The following is a 21614-nucleotide window of genomic DNA, read 5'->3' as shown; positions in this document are numbered from 1 at the left end:
CTGTACCCGGGTATAGGTAGTTAGGAGCTAGATAGAAACACTTTTTTAGTTTGCATTTGAGGAATCACTTCTCCTTGGTTTTGAGACCCGGTAGTAATTACCACCCCTCTATTGAGCATTATTATTTTACAGAAATTGTTATTCACTGCTTTTTATTATTTTGCAACCCGTTTCCCTACCCTTAGTAAATAATTTCTATTTTTGCACTCCTTGTGTGAGCCTCGTTTCTGACGCGTATCCGCCACCTGTGGTACTGCTAGAGCCACGTTACATGTACAACCAGTCAATGTGAGCGGCCGCTTATAGTCCTTAAACGCTTACGTATAAACCTGTTTGATTTACTGCACGATGTGGCGCCCTATGTCCCTCTATTTTTCTCCTTTAGAATTTACAGTCTTATCTCTTCTCTGTTCCCATATTTAGTTGGAAGGCTCATTACGTCAGGCACAATATTCTGGTCAGTAGATGCCATAAACGGGTAGTTCATAAGAAGAGGCAGCTCTCGACTCTTGTGCAGACTGCAGCCGCGTTTTATGCATATTTATACCTTGACTTATTGTCTGCTTCTGTTGTTGCAACCAACAAATTATGAGACAAAAACTTTTTACTATTGAAAACTTATAGTCTAGTACAGAAAATACAGTCCTCAAATTAACTTTTCTTGGATCAGTGGACATGGTCATCTTCTAAGTGAAGTTCTTCCATATTTCTGTAGACATGTCCTGAAGGCACTTGGCAAACCAGAGGAAGCTTGTAAAATCCTGTCAAACAACCCATCACTTGGAATATCTCGAGGGATTGCTAAGGCCTGGGAACTGTATGGCTCAGAAAAGTAAGTCTTGCCTGTGAAGCCCAGAGATTTGGTTTTGACTTTTACAGTAGTTGCATCATGAATTCATTTATTTTATATCTGATTTTACAGACAAGTCATGAGAAGTTCATGTTTTTGTTTCATTTTGTTATATATTTTTATGGACGTGTTTTAATTGCTAGGAATTCACTTAATTTAAAGGGCTTGTCCAGTCATATGAGATTGATTATTCTCAGGATAAGCCATCCATATCTTGTAGGTTTATCGTCTGACTACCGACATCCCTGTTGATCAGCTGATTTAAAGGGGCCGCAGTGCTCGTACGAGCGCTGCTTCCCCTTGATTTCTTACCTCAAAGTTGTAGCGACCGATCACAGTATTACAGTTTTCTTCCATTCAAGTGAATAGGAAAAGGCCATAATGCTGTGATCCACCACTAAATGTGTATCGGCAATTCACAGTACGAGCAGTGACCATAATGAAGGGGAAGCGGGGCTCGTATGAGCACCTCGGCCCCTTCAAAACATCTGATCGGCAGGTGTGCAGGGAGTTGGATCCCCAACAATCATATACTGAAGGCCTATCCTGAGTATAGGCAATCAATTTCTTGTGACTGGCCAACCCCTTTTTAAAGATTTAGATTTATGCGAATCACTTTCTAAACGCGAGATCACGCTTGCTGTCATTAAGTCCCACACAAACATTACCAAAGTGTCGCGATTGTGAATAGACATCGCGTTCTGGCTGGAAGCAATGTCTATTCGCTCTCAAGACACTTCAGTAACGTTAATGTGAGTATGTGACTGCACATCATGATCTAGCAAGAACACTATGTGCTGAGTAAATGAATGGAGAGAAGTGTATGACGCTGATTGGTCAGCGTCATACACTTCTCTTTACAACGCCCACTTTGTCAAAAGCTAAAGAACGGCCAGTTGGGCATTAAGAAAGTAATTAGCATAAATCTAAAATAGGTCATAACTCCATTAAAATTGATCGTTTTTCTAAATAAAAAACACTGCTGTAATCTGCACTACAGCACCAATCACATTATGTAGACTTATAATGTGGTGACAGAGCCTCTTTAAACTTCTGGTGGGAGATGCAGTTGCAATTGTCACTGTACCCTGTACGTTTTTATATATTGTTTCCATTATGTGTGTAATGTGTTAACTAACTTAGGCTCCTCTAGTTTCTACTGTTAATATATGATTATTTTTCTTTTCAGGGCTGTTGTCATGTTTTTGGTTGAGAATGTACAGAGGAACATTTTTGATCACCGTTACATTGAGAATGAGTTGTGGAGCAGGTAATAAGTGTAATCTGATGACAGATGGCTATAAATTTAACAATAACGGTTCCGTCTGTAATACTATAAGTGACCGGCAGACATTTGCCTGTGAAGTATATACTGGGAAAGTTGATATTTCATACCATGAGAAAGCAATTATTCATGAAAAATTTGCTGAATCACAAATCGGTCTCCGACTGCTCATGTTATTCGAGGTAAATCTTTGTGTGTGGCAAACCATACTGGACAACGATTATTATGAAGTAGTCGCTTTTACAGTCCATCATGCATGGTCTCTTTTGTTAAGGGATTTCATGTCTTGTGTCTTTGGGGTCTAACCAGACCAGTCACCTGACAGATCAACAGGTCAAATTTTAATCTGTCAGATCTTTTAGTTTTTTTTCAAAGATAAGCACCGACAGGGAGCATTTTCCTTGTTTCCTTTTGTGTCCCGTAGCGAAATAAAAAATGGATATCCCCTAGTGCCAATTTGTGACTTTAGACCCCCTTGTTACATTATTAGCAGCATCCTGGGTAATTTTTGCTGGGAAGTATTTGCAGACTTCCTATCCCTTGAATGCTCACAATGGGCCGGCTTCTCTGTCAGGCATGTCACTAGTTTTGTGACAGTTGTCTGTTTTGTAAGCCAACTCCATGTTATAATAATTATTAATAAATGGGATAATCCCTTACTGTAGAGAGTTTAGTGATTTGACAAAAGCGCATTAGCTAAAATCTTATGTTATTACACAGATTACAGAACTCGGAGGTGACTCCTAATATTCCTTGTAATGTGTAGTAGAGTTTAAATTATTCTTTATAATACACTTCTGCTTCCACAGAACCTGTTTTTGAAGATGAATAGGTAGCTTTATGTTAGTTGAATAAAGTACCCTCTTCCTCTGCTAAAACATGGTTTGCAGTAGTTGAGACATATATTACATGTTCTGCAGAAACTAGGACTAATATACAGTACTCTGCCTCAGTTGCCACTTAGACTCTGTCACCACATTATAAGTGCCGTATCTCCTACATAAGGAGATCGGCGCTATAATGTAGGTGACAGTAATGCTTTTTATTTAATAAAACAATCTATTTTCACCACTTTATTAGTGTTTTTTTAGATTTATGCTAATGAGTTGCTTAATGCCCAAGTGGGCATATTTTTACTTTAGACCAAGTGGGCGTTGTACAGGAGTGTATGACGCTGACCAAATCAGTGACCAATCAGCGTCATGCAGTCCTCTCCATTCATTTAGGCAGCGCATAGGGATCCTTTTAGATTGCTATGCGCTGTCTTATACTAACACATTAACAATACTGAAGTGTTTAGACAGTGAATAGACATTCCACGGGATGTCTATTCACAATCTCTGCACTTCGTTACTCTGTCTGTGGTAGTTACAGCAGAGGAAGCGTAATCTCGCGAGATTACGCGGTAAATGACCGATTGCAACGAGATTACGCTTTGCTCTGCTGTAACTACCACAGACAGAGTAACGAAGTGCACAGATTGTGAATAGACATCCCGTGGAATGTCTATTCACTGTCTAAACACTTCAGTATCGTTAATGTGTTAGATCGCTATGCGCTGCCTAAATGAATGGAGAGGAGTGCATGACGCTGATTGGTCACTGATTTGGTCAGCGTCATACACTCCTGTACAACGCCCACTTGGTCTAAAGTAAAAATACGCCCACTTGGGCATTAAGCAACTCATTAGCATAAATCTAAAATCTCTAATAAAGTGGTGAAAATAGATCGTTTTATTAAATAAAAAGCACTGCTGTCACCTATATTATAGTGCCCATCTCCTTATGTAGGAGATACGGCACTTATAATGTGGTGACAGAGCCTCTTTAACTTAGTCTATGGACACCTTTTGTAGGCTTTTTTTTTTTTTTTTTTAGTTTACTAAATGTATGTTTTCGGTGCTTATAAACATTTTTTGAAATTGCCGCAACGGTTTTTCAGATGAAGCTTCTATGTATCCTGTAGTGAACTGACTGCTCGGCTGAGAGTGGGTCGGCTGCATCTGAAAAATAAATGAACATTTTTAATGTCAATTTAAAAGATGTTTTAAAACACCTAAAACATACATATAATAATAAAAAACCTACAAAGTTGTATATAGTCTTTAAAAAAACAAAACACTTTGTCATTACTACTGTCTTTTTTTTTTATTTTATTTTTATTCACTTTATTTCAAATATATTCATGACAAGGTACAAGAAATAATATTCGTATTCATAATCAGGCAAACATAGCTTATGACTTTTAGAATGCAGCAGTTGCATTAGAAGTATCGTACATAGATAATCAAGCATGCATGGATCATGAATCAGAACAGTCAGCAAAAGGACATATCATGTACTAACAGAATATCAAAACATCAGAATGAATAGTCAGCAGTACAGGACCAATAAGGTTTGGAGACACTTAACACAGAGGGCTCGGAGCAGTGATCCAACACAAAAACATCCACATTGCAACTAGACAGTAATTAAGGCAACCTCTCAACTAGGAAGTCAGATTCAAGGTATCAGCCAAGGCACACCATGCAGCCCAAATTTTGTCAAATTTAGTCGGACATCCCCTGTTATGTAAAATGACTGCCAAAGGGCAGCATGTTGTTAATCAAGGCTTGTTCATTGGGATGTCTCAGGGGCAGCAGGAGCCATCCACCTTATGGCAATAGCCTTACGTGCCATGAATAAGGCTTCCCTTAGAAATATCCACTGATGGGGAAACCATGCTCCTTCATCCCAGCAAACAGGATTTAGAGTCTAACATAATGGGAGCTATTGAAAAGGAGTTGATAATACGGACTATCGCAGCCCAGAGCCTATTCACCTGAGGCCACTCCCAGATAAGGTTCCAAGAATCGGCATCATCAGCCACACATCTATGGCGATGGGAGGCGTCCGTCCCGCTCTACGTAGATGAATTGGTGTTAAGTATATCTGATGGGTGATATTTAGCTGGGAGAGACTGTTTGTGGTTGCAGGGGAAACCAAAAGGTGAGGGCCCAGCGCCTATCCCCATTCCTCCTCTGTCAGGGATGGGATGTGCTGTAACCAGCGTAATTTGGCTGGAGGAGGGCAACTATCATGGAATCTAGTGCTATAATTATAAATTTGGGATGTGCTAGCTATAGGCGAGAGTGAAGTGAAGTTGAAAATGAGGGTTGAGGTACCTACAGGACAGTTGGATCATCAGATCCGCATCAATAGGGTAAAGGGCTGACTTATCCCGATTGATGAGCAGGCCGGAATAGGAGCCAAACTCCTCAATCAGCCGGGTCGCAGCCCATAGGGATCGGTCCCAATAAGGGTATGTTCACACGGCGGGGGTCCGTAACGGCTGAAATTACGGGGATGTTTCAGCCTGAAAACATCCCCGTAATTTCAGCCGTACCGGCATGTGCAGGCGCTTGAACGCCGCGTCAATTACGGCCGTAATTAGCGCTGCTATTCATTGGAGTCAATGAATAACGGCTCTAATTACGGCCAAAGAAGTGACAGGTCACTTCTTTGACGCGGGCGTCTATTTACGCGCCGTTATTTGACAGCGGCGCGTAAATATACGCCTCTTGTTGTCAGACAAACGTCTGCCCATTGCTTTCAATGGGCAGATGTTTGTCAGCGCTATTGAGGCGCTATTTTCGGGCGTAATTCGGGGCAAAAACGCCCGATTTACGTCCGTAAATAGGCCGTGTGAACATACCCTCACAAAGAAACAGGATGCGGTCGTGAGCATAAAGAGCGAGTCAGGATTCAACCCCATTTCTAGTCAGACGTTTAATATCCAAGGAGGCTCGGAGCTGAATGGCGAGCGCCTCTATAGCTATAGCAAATAAAGTGGGGGATAGGGGGCACCCCTGCCTAGTTCCCCTTCCCAAGCGGAAGGAAAGCGAAAGGTGGCCGTTGGTGAGAATCCTGGCCTCCGGGGATACATATAGTAAGCGAACCCATCTAATAAATTGGGGCCCGAATCCAAAGGCCTCCAGACATGTCCATAGGAACCTCCATTCCAAGGAATCAAAGATTTTGGCCGCGCCAAGGGACACTAACACTCTGTCACCCATCACATCATGTTTTACAAAATTTTGTATGAGAACTCGGCGCATGTTAATGGATGTGGATTTTCCTGGCATGAAACCAGTCTGGTACGGGTGTATGATAGATAGTATTACAGTATTCAGGCAAAGTGCCAATCCTTTAGCAAGTAATATACAATCACAGTTCAATAGAGAAATTGGTCTATACGATCCACAATCTTGGGGGTCTTTGCTTTGTTTGGGAATAACTATGATAGAAGCCTCGTCGAGAGACTGCGGGAGAACCCCACCCTCATAACTAGTTTGGAACATGGCTAGGAGATGGGGAGTCAATTCTTTAGCATACTTTTATAGATATCTGGTGGGAGGCCGTCTGGACCTGGGGCCTTACCAGAAGGGGGAGCCATAAGTGCCGTTATGATTTCCCCGTTGGTTATAGGTTTCTCTAGCAGAGCTACTCGTGCCTCATCTATCCTGGGGAAAACAACGCCATCAAGATAGGCACATATTTCGGAATCAGATGTTTGCAACCTGGAGGTGTAAAGGGAGGAATAAAACTCATGGAAAGATTGAGCAATAGACAAAACCAAACGATAGACCTCCCCTCTAGTATCCAGTACGGAGATAACGGCAGGAGTGCCCTCTGGTCCCTAGTAAGAAAGGCAAGCAACTTAGCTGATTGATTACCCAATTCAAATCCCCTCTCTTTCTGCATCTGCGTTTTGCTTTAACAGCCAAAAGTTGAGCGTAAGATCTCTGTAGGGAGCGCCAGGATGACAGATTAGGGTCTGTGGGGTCTGAGCTGTATGTCTCCTCAGCACTATGCACCGACTCACACAGGTCTTCCTCCGCAGCATTAGTGGATTTCTTAACAAATTATACAGAGGATTTAAGGTATGCCTTGGCCACATCCCAGGTAGAGGGGGAGACTGGTGAGCCATGGTTAGATGTAAAAAAAGGTGGACAGCTGGTCAGAAATCCTATCCGGCTCCGGAAACTGCGAGAGCCAGAAAGGATGTATAATCCATGGTGGGGGTGAGATAGGGGGAGCCACATGTAGAGCCAGCAATTGGGGGGGTATGATTAGAGAGACCCAGAGGCAGCAGCCGAATATCGGAAAAGGCGCAAAATGGCTTGGGGTGACAAAAAGGCATTATAAATACGCGATAGCGAATTGTGTGTGCGAGAATAGCAAGTATAACTTCTGGTGGGGGGATTCAGAGAGCGGCAGGCATCAACCCAGCCAGTCCTCTCAATCCACCGGCTCAAGGCGGTAGGACCCTGAGGGGTATCCGGAGCTGGGGATCGAGAGAGGCAGTCTATGAAGGGGTCGATGAGTAAATTGAAATCCCCAGCACAGATAATTAAATGGTTAGGGTGATTTAGAGAAAACAAAAATGCCTGTCTCCATATACTAAAATCTGCCTGTGGCGGGTTGTATATAAACAAAAACAAGGTTGCAGTCGTGAATCGTGCAGGCTAAAAAAAATGAACTGGCCCACAGGGTCCGCCTTCACCTCACCCACCACCAATCGCAGACCTCTACGGATTAATACAGAAACCCCCCCGGGAGGAAATTGAGTGGGAGGAATGGAGCATCCAACCCACCCATCTACGCCGGAGGGCGACATAGTGCTGTGGCATAAGATGTGTTTCCAAGAGGCAAACCACATCTGGACTGTAATTTTGAAGGCGAATACTAGGTTTCTTTTCAACGGATCATTCATACCCCTTACGTTCCATATTAGTCATTTTAACAATGCATTAGCCATAATCACTCAGAGGCAAATGATTAAAGCAGGAGAAGACCATCATATAGAGCAACCACAGGAGTAAGGTCATAGTACATCAAGGTAAAGTAGGCTAAAAAAAAACATCAAACAAATGGGCCTCATGGAACCGAAGCCAAAAATTTTCCATCCCACCTACACTAGTCCCCAACATGGTAGGCTTGTGTCCCCGAGCAAGCCAGAATAGTGGGTTACACTAACTAGCAGCCACGGAGCAGAATATTACTATCCCCCGAACAGTGCAGGATGTATGTCGTCAGTTCGCTGGGTAGGTATCAGCAGAGGGTGCAGACTATGTACAGTATCAACAAATTGAGAAGATGGACGGTGTATCCACAATTATGCAACCAGATCTCTACGACGTGGGGAGCGACGGAGCCCATCCATCCGGGACGATGCTGCAGCAGGAGTTTCAAACAGACATGAAGGTAGCTCGTTTCTTTTACAATTCCACTGAAAAATTGGGAAAGAAGCATACCCCAGATCCATCTACTGTAATCGGACCCTTCTCTCACATCAGCGAGAGGATCTGGTCTCGATCACGGCAGTTGAGAAGTCGCATAAGGAAAGGGCGTGGAGGGGCCCATGGGGGTAGGGGTCTAGTGGGGACCCGATGAGCTCTTTCGTCCACGAAGGCAAATGACATGGCCGTGGTCCCAAATACCTCTTGAAGCCATCTTTCAGCTAATTTTTCTGGTCGGCCCTCCACATGTTCAGGTAAGCCGATAATCCCTACATGGTTGCAGCGTAACTGATTCTCCAGGTTGACTGCCTTAGATTGCCAGGCTGCTGCTGCTGTAGTCAGGTAGTCGACCCTCGCAGAAAGGGGGAAACTGGTCCTCCACGCGCCGTCTCTTAGGGCTTGAAAGCCAGGCCTGAGAAGGCCCAGATCAACCCTCACCTGCTCGATTTTCCCAGTGAGGATGTCCTGACAGGCCGTTATGGCATGTAGGGGCTGTGCTGTGACTTGCTGCAAAGTAAGCTCAGGTTCGGCTGCCGGGCCGCTCAAGTTTCTGGGTTAGCAGACTAGGTGTCGGCGCCATGTTGGTCCTTTTGGAGTGCAAACCGCTCCAGAGCTAGAGAGGCTGGTGAAGGTCTGATTATGACCATACTCCGGAGCCGAGGCAAAGGTCCAGGCTAGTAGAAGGTATGTGCACAGGTAAGGACGTAACTTGTATGAGTAGGATGAAGCAGGATACCGATAAGGAGTCTGGACAGCCGGAGCCCAGCCTAGGTGCGTGTGCTCACCTCGCCGGTCAGGCCACGCCCCCCGCTGCTGTCCTACGTTAGTACTTGTGATTGACTGCTCACATGTTGCTTCCTCTTCTTCTGGCAGGGACGTGCAGTGCTGCACATTTATAGTTTAGATTTGTTCTCTCAACTTCAGTTGCATTTTTCTTTTCTAGTAATATCAAAGTGATTAGGAGACGTCTCACAGATGTCTATGAGAGGGGATCTTTGGATGAAGATAAATGTCTACGTGTGTAAGTGTTTCTATTATCTTCTATTATCTAGTTTTTGTTCAAAGTCAAGTGAAAACATTTGGTCCTAATGCTTTATTGCTTTTTTTTTCTATCCCGTATTGATTATTTATACTTGAGGCATTCTAACATGAAAATTTATTTTAGGGATGGATATGAAGTTGCAGTAGCCTATTTCAGAACTGGATACATGCCTCAAGATTACAGTGAGCAGGTCTGTATATTCAGCTGAAAAAAAAGTTGGATTTTTTTCTTACACAGTCTATAAATATTCCACTTTTCTCAATTTCATGAGGACTCCATGAAATGCACCTAAAGGCAAAAATTTAATTTTGTGGTGAATTGGAAATATTTGGTTCACTGGAAGAGATCCCTTGTTTTGGAGAGTATATTTCTTAGGCCTTGTACACACCGTATAGTTTTACTGCACTTTTGGATGCATTTGTTTTATTTTAAACCATGAGTTGATCCGCAAAATAGTATAAGGGAAGACTGATATTTCTCCCCTCTTTTTTTGGATCTAATCCTGGTATTGCCTTAAAAAATAAACAAAAAATACCCTCTCAATTGCACCAAAACTGCAGGGTGTGAACAAGGCCCTTTAACCCCTTCCCTCTTTAGCTACTTTTGACCTTCCTTACTGAGCCTCATTTTTCAAATCTGACATGTTTCACTTTATGTGGTAAGAACGTCGGAATGCTTTTACCTATCCAAGCGATTCTGAGATTGTTTTCTCTTGACACATTGGACTTTATGTTACTGCCAAAATTTGCCCGATACATTCAGTATTTAATTGTGAAAACACCAAAATTTAGCGAAAAATGGCAAAAATTAGCATTTTTCTCAACTTAAATGTATCTGCTTATAAGACAGACAGTTATAACATACAAAATTGTTGCTAACTAACATCCCCCATATGTCTACTTTAGATTGGCATAGTTTTTTGATCATCCTTCTATTTTTCTAGGACGTTACAAGGCTTTGAACATTAGCAGCTATTTCTCACATTTTCAAGAAAATTTCAAAAGGCTATTTTTACAGGGACCAGTTCAGTTGTGAAGTGGCTTTGAGGGCCTTATATATATTAGAAACCCCCCAAAAAGTCACCCCATTTTAAAAACTTGACCCCTCATAGTATTCAAAACAGCATTTAGAAAATGTCTTAACCCTTTAGACTTTTCACAGGAATTAAAGCAAAGTAGAGGTTAAATTTACAAATTTCATATATTTTTGCAGAAATAAATTTTTAATCCAATTTTCTTTATAACACAAAGTTTTACCAGAGAAATGCAACTCAATATTTATTGCCCAGGTTCTGCAGTTTTAGGAAATATCCCACATGTGGCCGTAGCGTTCTACTGGACTGAAGCACCGGCCTCAGAAGCAAAGGAGCACTTAGTGGATTTTGGGGCCTTATTTTTATTGCTATATATTTTAGGCACCATGTCAGGTTTGAAGGGCTCTTGCGGTGCCAAAACAGTGGAAATCCCCCAAAAGTGACCCCATTTGGGAAACTACACACCTCAAGGAAACTATCTAGGCGTATAGTGAGCATTTTGACCGCACAGGTTTTTTACAGAAATTATTGGAAGTAGGCCGTGAAAATTAAAATCCACATTTTTTCAAAGAAAATGTAGGTTTAGCTAATTTTTTCTCATTTCCACAAGGACTAAATGAGAAAAAGCACCACAACATTTGTAAAGCAACTTCTCCCGAGTAAAACAATATCCCACATGTGGTAATAAACGGCTGTTTGGACACACGGCAGGGCTTAGAAGGGAAAGAGCGCTATTTGGCTTTTGGAGTTCACATTTAAGAGGAATGGTTTGCGGAGGCCATGTCACATTTACAAAGCCTGAGGGGACAAAACAGTGGAAACTCCCCCTCCCCCCACAAGTGACCCCATTTTGGAAACTACACCCATTGAGGAAGTTATCTAGGGGTATAGTGAGCATTTTGACCACAGGTTTTTTACAGAAATTATTGGAAGTAGGCCGTGAAGATTAAAATCCAAATTTTTTCAAAGAAAATGTAGGTTTAGCTATTTTTTTCTCATTTCCACAAGGACTGAATTAGAAAAAGCACCGCAAAATTTGTAAAGCAATTTCTCCCGAGTAAAACAATACCCCATATGTGGTAATAAACAGCTGTTTGGACACATGGCAGGGCTTAGAAGGGAAAGAGCGCTATTTGGCTTTTGGAGATCACATTTAGCAGGAATGGTTTGCGGAGGCCATGTCGCATTTGCAAAGCCCCTGAGGGGACAAAACAATGAAAACACCCAAAATTTGACTCCATTTAGGAAACTACACCCGATGAGGAATTAATCTAGGGGTCTTAGTAAGCAGTTTGACCCCATAGATGTTTCATAGAATTTATTAGAATTGGGCAGTGAAAATAAAAACAATCCTTTTTCTTCAATAAGACGTAGATTTAGCGCTAAATAAAGGAAAAAAAGAACCCGACATTTGTAAAGCAATTTCTCCCGAGTATGGCAATACCCCATAAGTGGTCATAAACTGCTGTTTTGGCACACGGCAGGGCTCAGAAGGGAAGGAGCGCCATTTGGAGTGCAGATTTTGCTGGATTGGTTTCTGGGCACCTGTGGGACCAAAACAGTGGAAACCCCCCAGAAGTGTCCCCATTTTGGAAACGACACCCCTCAATGCATTTACCTAGTGGTGTAGTAAGCCTGTTAACCCTGCAGGTGTTTTGTAGAAATTAGTGTGCACTTGATGTTGCAGAGTGAAAATTTGATTTTTTCCATAGCTATGCCAATAGCCCAGCTTGTGCCACCATAACAAGACAGCTCTCTAATTATTATGCAGTGTTTCCCGGTTTATGAAACACCCTTCATGGGGCACTAATCTTTTGCCTGGACATTGGACAGGGCTCATGAGTGAAAGCGTACCATGCAAAATAGAGGCCTAATTTGGCGATTTACAAAGTATTGGTTCACAATTGCAGAGGCTCAGATGTGAAATAATAAAAAGAAACCCCTGAGAAGTGACCCCATTTGGAAACTGCACCCCTCAAGGCATTTATTAAGGGGTGTAGTGAGCATTTTCACCCCACAGGTCTTTTCCTTAACTGAATACGCTGCGGATGGTGCAAATTAAATATTTATATTTTTCCCTAGATATGCCATTTTAGTGGCAAATCTGTCATGCCCAGCTTATGCCACTGGAGACACACCCCAAAAATTGTTAAGTGTTCTCCCGGGTATGATGATGCCATATATGTGGAAGGAAACTGCTGTTTGGGCACACTGTAGGGCTCAGATGGGAGGGAGCGCCATTTGTCTTTTGACGAACGGATTTTGTTTGGTAGCAGATTTGTTTGAGTATTGCTGGTGTTTCCATTTATAATGTGAGGGTACATGTAGGCTGGGCGGAGTACAATCAGGGGCATAGTCAGGTGGTATAATAATGGGGTAAAAAAACAATAAAATCCATAGATGTGTGTTACGCTGTGAAGCAATCCTTTCTGCACAGGCCGGTGTCGCACTGATATATGGCGTCCTTTCTTATGCCCCTTTTGGTCAACACTCCGCACCTTTGCAGTTTGGGGAATTTTGCTGGAAAAGTGTTGTCCTGGTATAATATGGGCACCATCGCTTCCAGCGGAGATGTTTGGGCCCTCCCCTTCCTGGTTCCCTAATTTTAGGTCCTTGATAAATCGCCCCTTGAAACAGACGAAATGTTCCCCTCGGGCCGGCACAACTGCTTATTTTTTATTTCTTGACTTATTGGAGCCATAACTAATTTTATTTTTTCATAGACGTAGTGGTATAAGGGCTTTTTTTTGCGGACGAGCTGTAGTTATTATTGGTACCATTTTCGGGTACATGTGACTTTTTGATCACCTTTTATCCTATTTTTTTGGGAGGCCAGGTAAACAAAAAACCGCAATTCTGGCATAGTTTTTTTTTATACAGCGTTCACAATGCGTTATAAATTACATGTTAACTTTATTCTGTGGGTCGGTACGATTCCGGCGATACTTAATTTATATATAGCACTTTTTTATGTTTTACAACTTTTTGCACAATAAAATTACTTTTGTAAAAAGAATGTATTTTTTCTGTCGCCAAGTTGTGAGAACCATAACTTTTTAATTTTTTTGTCGACGGAGCTGTATGAGGGCTTGTTTTTTGCGAGACGAGCTATAGCTTTTATAGCTACCATTTTTGGATACGTGCGACTTTTTGATCACTTTTTATTCCAATATTTGTAGGGCAGTGACCAAAAAACAGAAACTCTGGTATAGTTTTTTACATATTTTTTTTTACGCTGTTCACTACGTGCAATAAATAATATTAGATTTTGATACACCAGGTCGTGGCGATACCAAATACGTATAGTTTATAAAAAATTTTCAATAATAGAGGACTTGATGAGAGAAAAAGTGCGATTTGTGTTTTATTTTATTACTTGAAACTTTTATTGTTTTCAAACTTTTTTTTTTTTCACTCTTTTTTTTTTTTTTTTATACTTTTTATACACTAGGGGACTTGAAGTTCCAACTCGCGTTTGAGCGCTGCACTTAAGGGGTTAATGGCGGGGATCTAAGCTCATTTTGGTCCCCGTCATTATAGCCGGATGTCAGCTGTAAGATACTGCTGAGATCCGGCGATGATGGCACCGGTTCAGCTTCTGAGCCGGTGCCAAAAATTTGGCGTATGGATACGGCAATTTGCGGGAAGTCACGGCAAATGTCGGTAAGGGGTTAAGAGTTATAAGGGCAGCACATGACGTGTCATGATTTGCTCTGCTACCAGCAATGCACAGAATGTCCTGATGCATGCCACTCATGCCATCAGATTTTGAAAGTTTGGGTCCAACTGACTAAATAAAAGACTGATGGCCCTATTCACACAAACATTTTTCTCGTCCACGTTCTGTATTTTTAAACAGACCGTAGACTGACCCATGCAATTTTAATTAGGGTTATTCACACGTCCATCTTATTTTTTTTTTTTAAAGGAGTGTGTGTCCATTAAGAGAAACTTACAGCATGTCCTATTCTAGTCCGTTTCTGCAGACTAGACTTGCCTATTAGGGAATGTTGACACGTAGTGTTTTCGGACGTTTTTCGGGCCGTAAACGTCCCGAAAAATGGCTGAAAAATAGGAAGCAGAGCGCCTCCAAACATCTGCCCATTGATTTCAATGGGAAAAACGTCGTTCTGTTCCGACAAACGTTTGTTTGTTTTTTGCGGATGTTTTTCAAAACGGCCGCATGAAAAAATGGCCACGATAAAGAATTGGATGTCACTTCTTCAGCCGTTTTTGGAGCCGTTTTTCATAGACTCTATAGAAAAACCGCTCCAAAAGCGGCCGTATTAAAGCTGCGAAAATCGCGAGTGGCTTAAAGTCTGAAAATCAGGAGCTGTTTTCCCTTGAAAGCAGCTCTGTATTTTCAGCCGTTTTTGAGTTTGTGTGCGCACATACTCCCAAAGTATATGGGTGTGTGGAAAAAAAAACGGACCGCACTTGGACGGCATCTGTGGGCTGTTCAGTTTTAACGGATCAGTTAATGAAAAAAAACAGGAAAAAAATAAACCAGGATGTGCTTGCAGAGGACAAAAACTGATGAGACGGAATCCACACAGATGCAGACCTTCATATGGATGAAAAACGTTCAGTTTTTTGTGGACGCAAATCAGACACATGTATTAATAAGGCCTTCTGGAGGTGTGTGAAGTGTCCCACAATGCAAGTAAAGTTGCATTTTTATTTTTGCCACGAGTTCCTTTTTTAATAATTGGGGTGTTTGAGGATGAAAGTGTTTTTAATCATTTACTGTGGAAAAAGCAGGTAAAAGTTAAAAGGGTTTTCTGAAATTCTGAGTATTTTTGAGAAATCGGAATAAAGTTTTAAATATGCATATAGTATGGCTTATACTACATTTCATTGCTGTGATGAAACGGGAGGTTCTCTGTATGCTGTCCAGTTGCGAGCTGTGACATCGCGCCTGTGGAGTTCAATGTTTGTTAGACTGAGACACAACAGAAGTAATAAAGTTATCTCAGTTATGGGATAAAATTGAAAACAGGATAACATAACAGATCAATAAAATGAGTTGAGTCCTGAAAAAATTGTACTGTAAAACTCTCCGATGCAGATAAAGAGCGCAGAGGTTAGACTGGGTGTAGGTGTAAAAGGAAGGGGCTCTAGTTCCTACACTGGTGTAGTTTAGTTGGAAATGGGGGGCAATCAATCTGTAGTGAGTAGCGTGCGGAGCTCAAATCTTTAAGAATGGACAGGAGCACAGCGGGCCATGTAAATCCAATTATTTTTTTGTAGGGAAGGGATGAATTAACGCTATTTATCCATTGGTTTAGTCTTATCCAATGTATAAAGTAGTGGGAACTTCCAGAATTTTCTCCCAGTGATCTTGAGGCCCCATGCACACGACCGTATTTTTCATCCGTAATTACGTACCGTAATTATGGACCCATTCATTTCTATGGGCTACGGACACCATTCCGTATTTTTACGGATGGGTGTACATGCCGTAGAAATGATAGAACATGTGCTTTTTTTTTCTTTCGGAATTACAGCACTTACTCCCCATAGAAGATATGCATCCGTAGTTGTCCGTAGTTACGGAAGCGTTTCTATACAATGCCAGGGGATTACCCAAGATTCCCCTTTTTTTTTTATTTTGTGGATCCATTAATACGAATGTATTACGCATGCACTGTGGACAGTATTTGCGGACACTTCTGTAAACGCGGATGATTTACAGGTGACTATAAATGACTACAGATCCGTATTTACAGACTGTGTTTACGGATGGATGAAAAATATGGTCGTGTGCATGGGGCCTTAGTCAGTTCACCCATTACTGCTTAACCTCGACAAGACATATATTTAAAACTTTTTTTTCTTGGTAGCTAGTCCTTATTTCAACAATAAAGCATTAAAGGAGCATTCTCTTTCTAAGAATGCCTAATAGGTGCGAGTCCCATCTGAGGGACTTTCAGTTTTGGGGAAAACGGGGGACCCCTGTTCATAGATTCCTGGCCACCGCATTGTCTGTGCACATCGATAGACAATAGGTTGTGCTTGTGCGCTGACCTCTCCATGGAAGTCTATAAAAATTAAGAAAAAAAGCGAGCACTTCTCTGGTATTATCTTATTGAATCACAATAATGCCCGTCACATGTGGTCTAATGGAATTTTTCTACTTGTTTAGGCCTGGGAAGCTCGTCTTATGATTGAGAGATCCAGAGCAGTGAAATGCCCAGACATAGCAACCCAACTGGTCGGTACCAAGAAGGTGCAACAAGAGTTGAGCCGCCCTCTAGTACTGGAAAAGTTCTTGCCTGACCAACCAGAGGCTGTTTCCCGAATCAGAGAGACTTTCGCAGGCCTGTACTCTTTGGATATTGTACGTGGATGTTCAGATGGTAAAATATAAAGTGGTGAAAACACAAACGTTGTGCCCAACCCAAATCCATTATGTATGAAATAGCAATACTCACCAATTCTCCACCACTCTTTTTAAAATGCACTTCCAAAATTAGACCTCTAGCATATATGGTATTCGTGAATCGCGATTATTATTCGGTCATTTAATTTCATTGGGGCTTTGCATATCTCCATGGAGTCTGCATAAAATAAATTGTAGCATGTGCCATTGCATGCCCTACATCCAATTTCTCTCCTATAGACACTGAATTCAGTTCTTCTAGAGGAAAACTTGAACTGTGAAACTGAACTTCATTTAGAATGAAGAGGCCGCAGTACCGTTTCTGGTTTGTGCTCCGTATTATGAGCCATAGTACACACTGTAGTGTGCATGAGGTCTTAAGATGGCAGGAAAGAAGTGTGGAGAAATGTATATTGATTTTAAACCCTGAATTTTGGCCTATAGTAATACACTTCATATTACTATCCCGTCTGAATGCTGCCTCTCAGGCCCCATGCACACGACTGTGCCCACAATCACGGCCCGCGATTGCGGGCACGGCCGGCCGCTGACTGACAGCCGCATTTTCGGGCCGTGCTCCCATACAAAGTATGGGAGCACGGCCCACAAAATGCGAAAGAACGGACATGTTCCATAATTCCCGAGACATTTCCACGGCACGGACACCCTTCCGTAGTGCTACGGAAAGGTGTCAGTGTTCAATGAAAGTGAATGGCTCCGTTTTTGCGGACTGAAATTGCGGTCCGCAAAAACAGAGGTTTTTTACGGTCGTGTGCATTGGGCCTTACAGTTTATCATTGCATGCCTTTTTCCCTTTTTTTTTTTTTTTTTTAGTAGCATTTTCAAAAAATATTACTAAACTGTTAGGGGTTTGTGCTGTATTATTAATAGATAAGTAAATCATGACTTCTGCAATATTTAAACTTCTGTAGATTATTATAATTGTATGTCTTTTTTATTTATTCAGGGTGAAGAAGGAGACCAGACTGTGAAAATTGCACTGGAGAATCCAGAACAATATGTATTAAAACCACAAAGAGAAGGCGGAGGTGAATATCACAGATTGCACATTAGTTTTATGTGATATGAAATCTAACAACACGCATAAAGTATATAATGGCACAGAGTAGGATTATTATAACGTATACAACTAAACAGTTTGTATAGTAAGGTGGACTCTACCGCTTTCTTCTAGCAAGCAGTTGGTTGTTCAGAATTAGGGCTCTGCAAATCCTCAATACTGTGTGGAGGAAAAAACTTAGTTGATTCCAGGGAGACCTTTACGGTTGGGATTCTGAGATTAATGGGTGTCTCCTTCCCATTATTTCATGTGAGGGATGAGAGAGCCTCCACCAGATACAGACTGTCCGTCACAGGGTCCTTGAGGCCAAGCCATGCCCAGAACATATTCTACGGAGAGGACAAATTTCCTTATCTGCTTGCTCCATATTACGGCCTGCTGGCAATGATGGTCGCTGCTGCGTGTAATATTTAATAGTCCCTTTATGTCCTGAGAGCCAGGAGGAGTGGGAGGGGGAATACCCAAACCATCCCACAAGCCTAGTAAGACTCTGCGGTAGTTGACGATCAGTTTTTAGTTGTTAAGTGGAATTCTTGTTTAAGCAGTTTCTGACCATGTATTTTAATTTCTTTCATCAGGAAATAATATCTATGGTCATGAAATCAAAGAAGTGCTGGAAAGGGTTAAAAACAGCAAGGAGCGCACTTCTTACATACTCATGGATAAGATCAAGCCTCAGCCAGTAACGAACTGTCTACTGAGAGCCAATGGCAAAGTGCAAGTGTCTGAATGTATCAGTGAGCTGGGTATGTTTGGTGTCTATGTGAGGTAAGTGACATAATGACAATTGTATGCTGCAAGCAACTTAGTTTTTCCAATGCATTTTTTAAAGAGGTCTTTGGGATTGCAATTGTTGCTTTTACCAGTTTTGATGTCTAAATGGCAGGAGCGGAGTTCTTTTCACTTTTATTGTTTGCTTGAATTGTCTATTGTTAGCACATCACTCAGCTGCTAATTTTTGCAGAATTTGACATAATTCTTAATATTTGAGAATTTGAACTGCCAATTTCTAGATCTCCAAGTCTGAAGGTGAAGGCGTAAAGTGCTTGTATAAACTGCAGCCCCTTTTGTTCTAGCAATCGGTGGGGGTCTCAGGGCAAAGGCCTCCCCATACTCATGTCAACTTCTGACATGTTAGAAGATGTTTAAAGGTAAACCACCCTTTCGGCTAGGACTACACAGCGACTTTAGCCGTGACAAGGGTCGCGTGGCCAAAGTTTGCGGTGTCGCCCTGCCTGCATTGCAGGTGATGAGTCAATGAAGCTGCATTGCGACCCGACAGTCGCAAAAAATCCAATAGGTTCGGATTTCTTGCAACAGTCGAGGACGCAGCAACCCATGGGTCACAACGCCGCCACGTTGACTTTCATTACTTGTGATGCAGGCAGGGCGGCCCTGTGATCTTTGGCCGCGCGACCCGTGTTTCAGCCGAAGTCACCGTGTAGCCCCCGCTATAAAATGAGCCCGAATACAAATTTTATTGTATGGAGTTATTCACACACAAATATTTCTACACGCATTCCATATTCTTTAATATGTAGCATGCTCTATATAGCAATAGTCCCCAGTTGCTGCAAAACTACAACTCTCAGCATGCCCTGATAGCTGTACCCTTTTTTTTCTTGCAGCCCAGGTGGCAGCAACCACTGCTGCAGCATTCAAGGTCAACAGTGTGCTGCCAGTGGGGCTAAATGTTGTCTTACTTAAAGTAAATTAATGGGCCCCCTTGCACAGTGGCTCCTACTGAAAACAGACACATATAACAGATTGAGGCCCAAGCTACAAAACCCCTACCAAGTACTCTTTATTGGTAAAACGTTGTTTATTATTGGGCTTCCTCTGGGTTGGGTGTTCTTTGCTCCAAATTGTGACTCAGTGTGTATGCGTGCAATAGGTAAAGCATAACAACTGTGCAAAAACATAAAATTTTGATTATTCTTAGAGTTGCCCTCGTTTGACCCCCGATGTTTTTATTTGGGGCCCTGCACTGCTGAGATCTCAAGTGTTCTGGCCTATTACCAAGCAACACTTTCATAATCTGTCCAGGAATCTGAAAAAGAAATAATACCTCTGCTGGAGAAATATCTTGTGTGCTGTTATTATTGTGTCTAGTATATTATTTTTGGTCTTGTTCTGCTATTAAATATTGAAAGACGTCCATGTAAAATTTCGCTTGTTGGCTTTTACTTTAGGCAAGGTGAAGAGATAGTCCTCAATGAATGTGTGGGTCACCTTCTTAGGACAAAAGCCACTGAACATGCTGATGGTGGCGTGGCAGCTGGAGTTGCAGTCCTGGACAATCCTTACCTTGTTTAACACAGGGATCCTATGTGACCTATAACACTCAATGTGCCTAACTCCTCATGCTGGACACTGGAGGAACTTGGTTCTTGAAGACCTACTTGCTAGCTCTTGGCCTTTTATTTGGCATCCTCCATCTGAACATTTATATTTGTCGATGAATGTCATATAGGACTAGTTTGTTATAGAAGGTACAATAATAATAATAAACTAAAATAGGAATTTTTCATTGTACACACACGCCTTATATTTCCTATTCCGACTTAAAGGGGTTCTCAAGGACTATAACATGGATGACCTATCCTTAAGATATCATTCCGACCTGATGAGCACAAGTTAAGGGGTTGCGGCGCTCCTGTGAGAGCTGCGTCCTCTTCATTGTTTGGATAGGCACATCCTTATGAGCAGCTGTGCCTAGTACTGCCCCTCGTCTCTTGAGATGGACGCAGTAGTCAGTATAACCGCAAAAAAAAAATATCATCATGGAATAGCATAGTAGACTATGCTATTCCATCCCACAAAGTCCAGTAAAAAAAAAAAAAAAAAGTGTACTTTTATTTTTTATTAACATGAGCCTATGGGTGACAGATGCCACTGTATGGCATCCGCTAAATGTATATGACATGAGCTTTTCATAAAATCTCTGTCAAACAGATGCCATTATCGCCTATGGGTAAACGGTTGCCTAACAGTGGCATTCGCCACCCATATACTATTATGGAACACGTTTAACGGATATGTTATATAAAGGTTAATGGGAGTTCATGACATATGCTATAATGGCATCTGTTTAACGGATACATGATTTTGACTCCCTACTTTGTTCCCCCTGCCACATCTCATCTCCGCTGAGGAGTTTGCAACATATTTTGAACACAAGACTGACAACATGTGCTTCAATCTACAGTCCCAGCAACCACTCTACACAACTGTTTAGTGCTCTTTCCATTTAACCTGTTTCCCCACGTCGTGGTCAAAATGCGCTGAAAAACAGACTTTTGACTGCGAGGTGTGAACCCAGCCTTACTGATGAAAAGCTTTTCAGCCTACTCTCAAAATCACACCTTTAAAGGAAGGGTGTCGCGAAAAAAAAATTTTTTATATCAATTTGCTTTTAGTGTTTTATTAAAATTAATTTTATTTATTTGTGTGTTTGTGTTTTACTTTTTTTTTCAAACTTTTTCTTCTCTATGGGGGCTGCCGCTTTTTTTTTCATCTCTGTATGTGTCGATTAACGACACATACAGAGATGGAATACGGCACATACATCCCCATAGAGAATGCGAACGGGAGCCGTTCCATTCACTATGGTGTACGCTGTTTGTTTGGGAACGGCGCATGCGCCGCTCCCACACAGTCC

General features: G+C 41.9%; 1 protein-coding gene across 2 annotated transcripts in view; it reads left to right on the top strand.

The window, feature by feature from the left end:
• Positions 1 to 21398, top strand: part of GSS (glutathione synthetase) — a 48064-nt gene extending 26666 nt beyond the window's left edge. Inside the window, exons 6-13 of one of the 2 annotated variants that reach the window (XM_075846730.1) lie at positions 716 to 832; positions 2040 to 2120; positions 9359 to 9436; positions 9581 to 9647; positions 16636 to 16830; positions 17840 to 17921; positions 18532 to 18721; positions 20146 to 21398. In XM_075846730.1, coding sequence (XP_075702845.1) covers positions 716 to 832; positions 2040 to 2120; positions 9359 to 9436; positions 9581 to 9647; positions 16636 to 16830; positions 17840 to 17921; positions 18532 to 18721; positions 20146 to 20269 — 934 coding nt within the window. In that variant the 3' untranslated portion in view covers positions 20270 to 21398. Of the gene's footprint in view, positions 1 to 715; positions 833 to 2039; positions 2121 to 9358; positions 9437 to 9580; positions 9648 to 16635; positions 16831 to 17839; positions 17922 to 18531; positions 18722 to 19895; positions 20116 to 20145 lie in introns of those variants that run through there. The other variant, XM_075846731.1, reaches the window with a different exon arrangement.
• Positions 21399 to 21614: the final 216 nt, after the last annotated feature.

This window comes from Rhinoderma darwinii, chromosome 13 (assembly GCF_050947455.1).
Source record: "Rhinoderma darwinii isolate aRhiDar2 chromosome 13, aRhiDar2.hap1, whole genome shotgun sequence".
Classification (NCBI taxonomy): domain Eukaryota; kingdom Metazoa; phylum Chordata; class Amphibia; order Anura; family Rhinodermatidae; genus Rhinoderma; species Rhinoderma darwinii.
The sequence above is the reverse complement of the archived record's forward strand: the minus strand, read 5'-3'. Positions and strand labels throughout refer to the sequence as shown.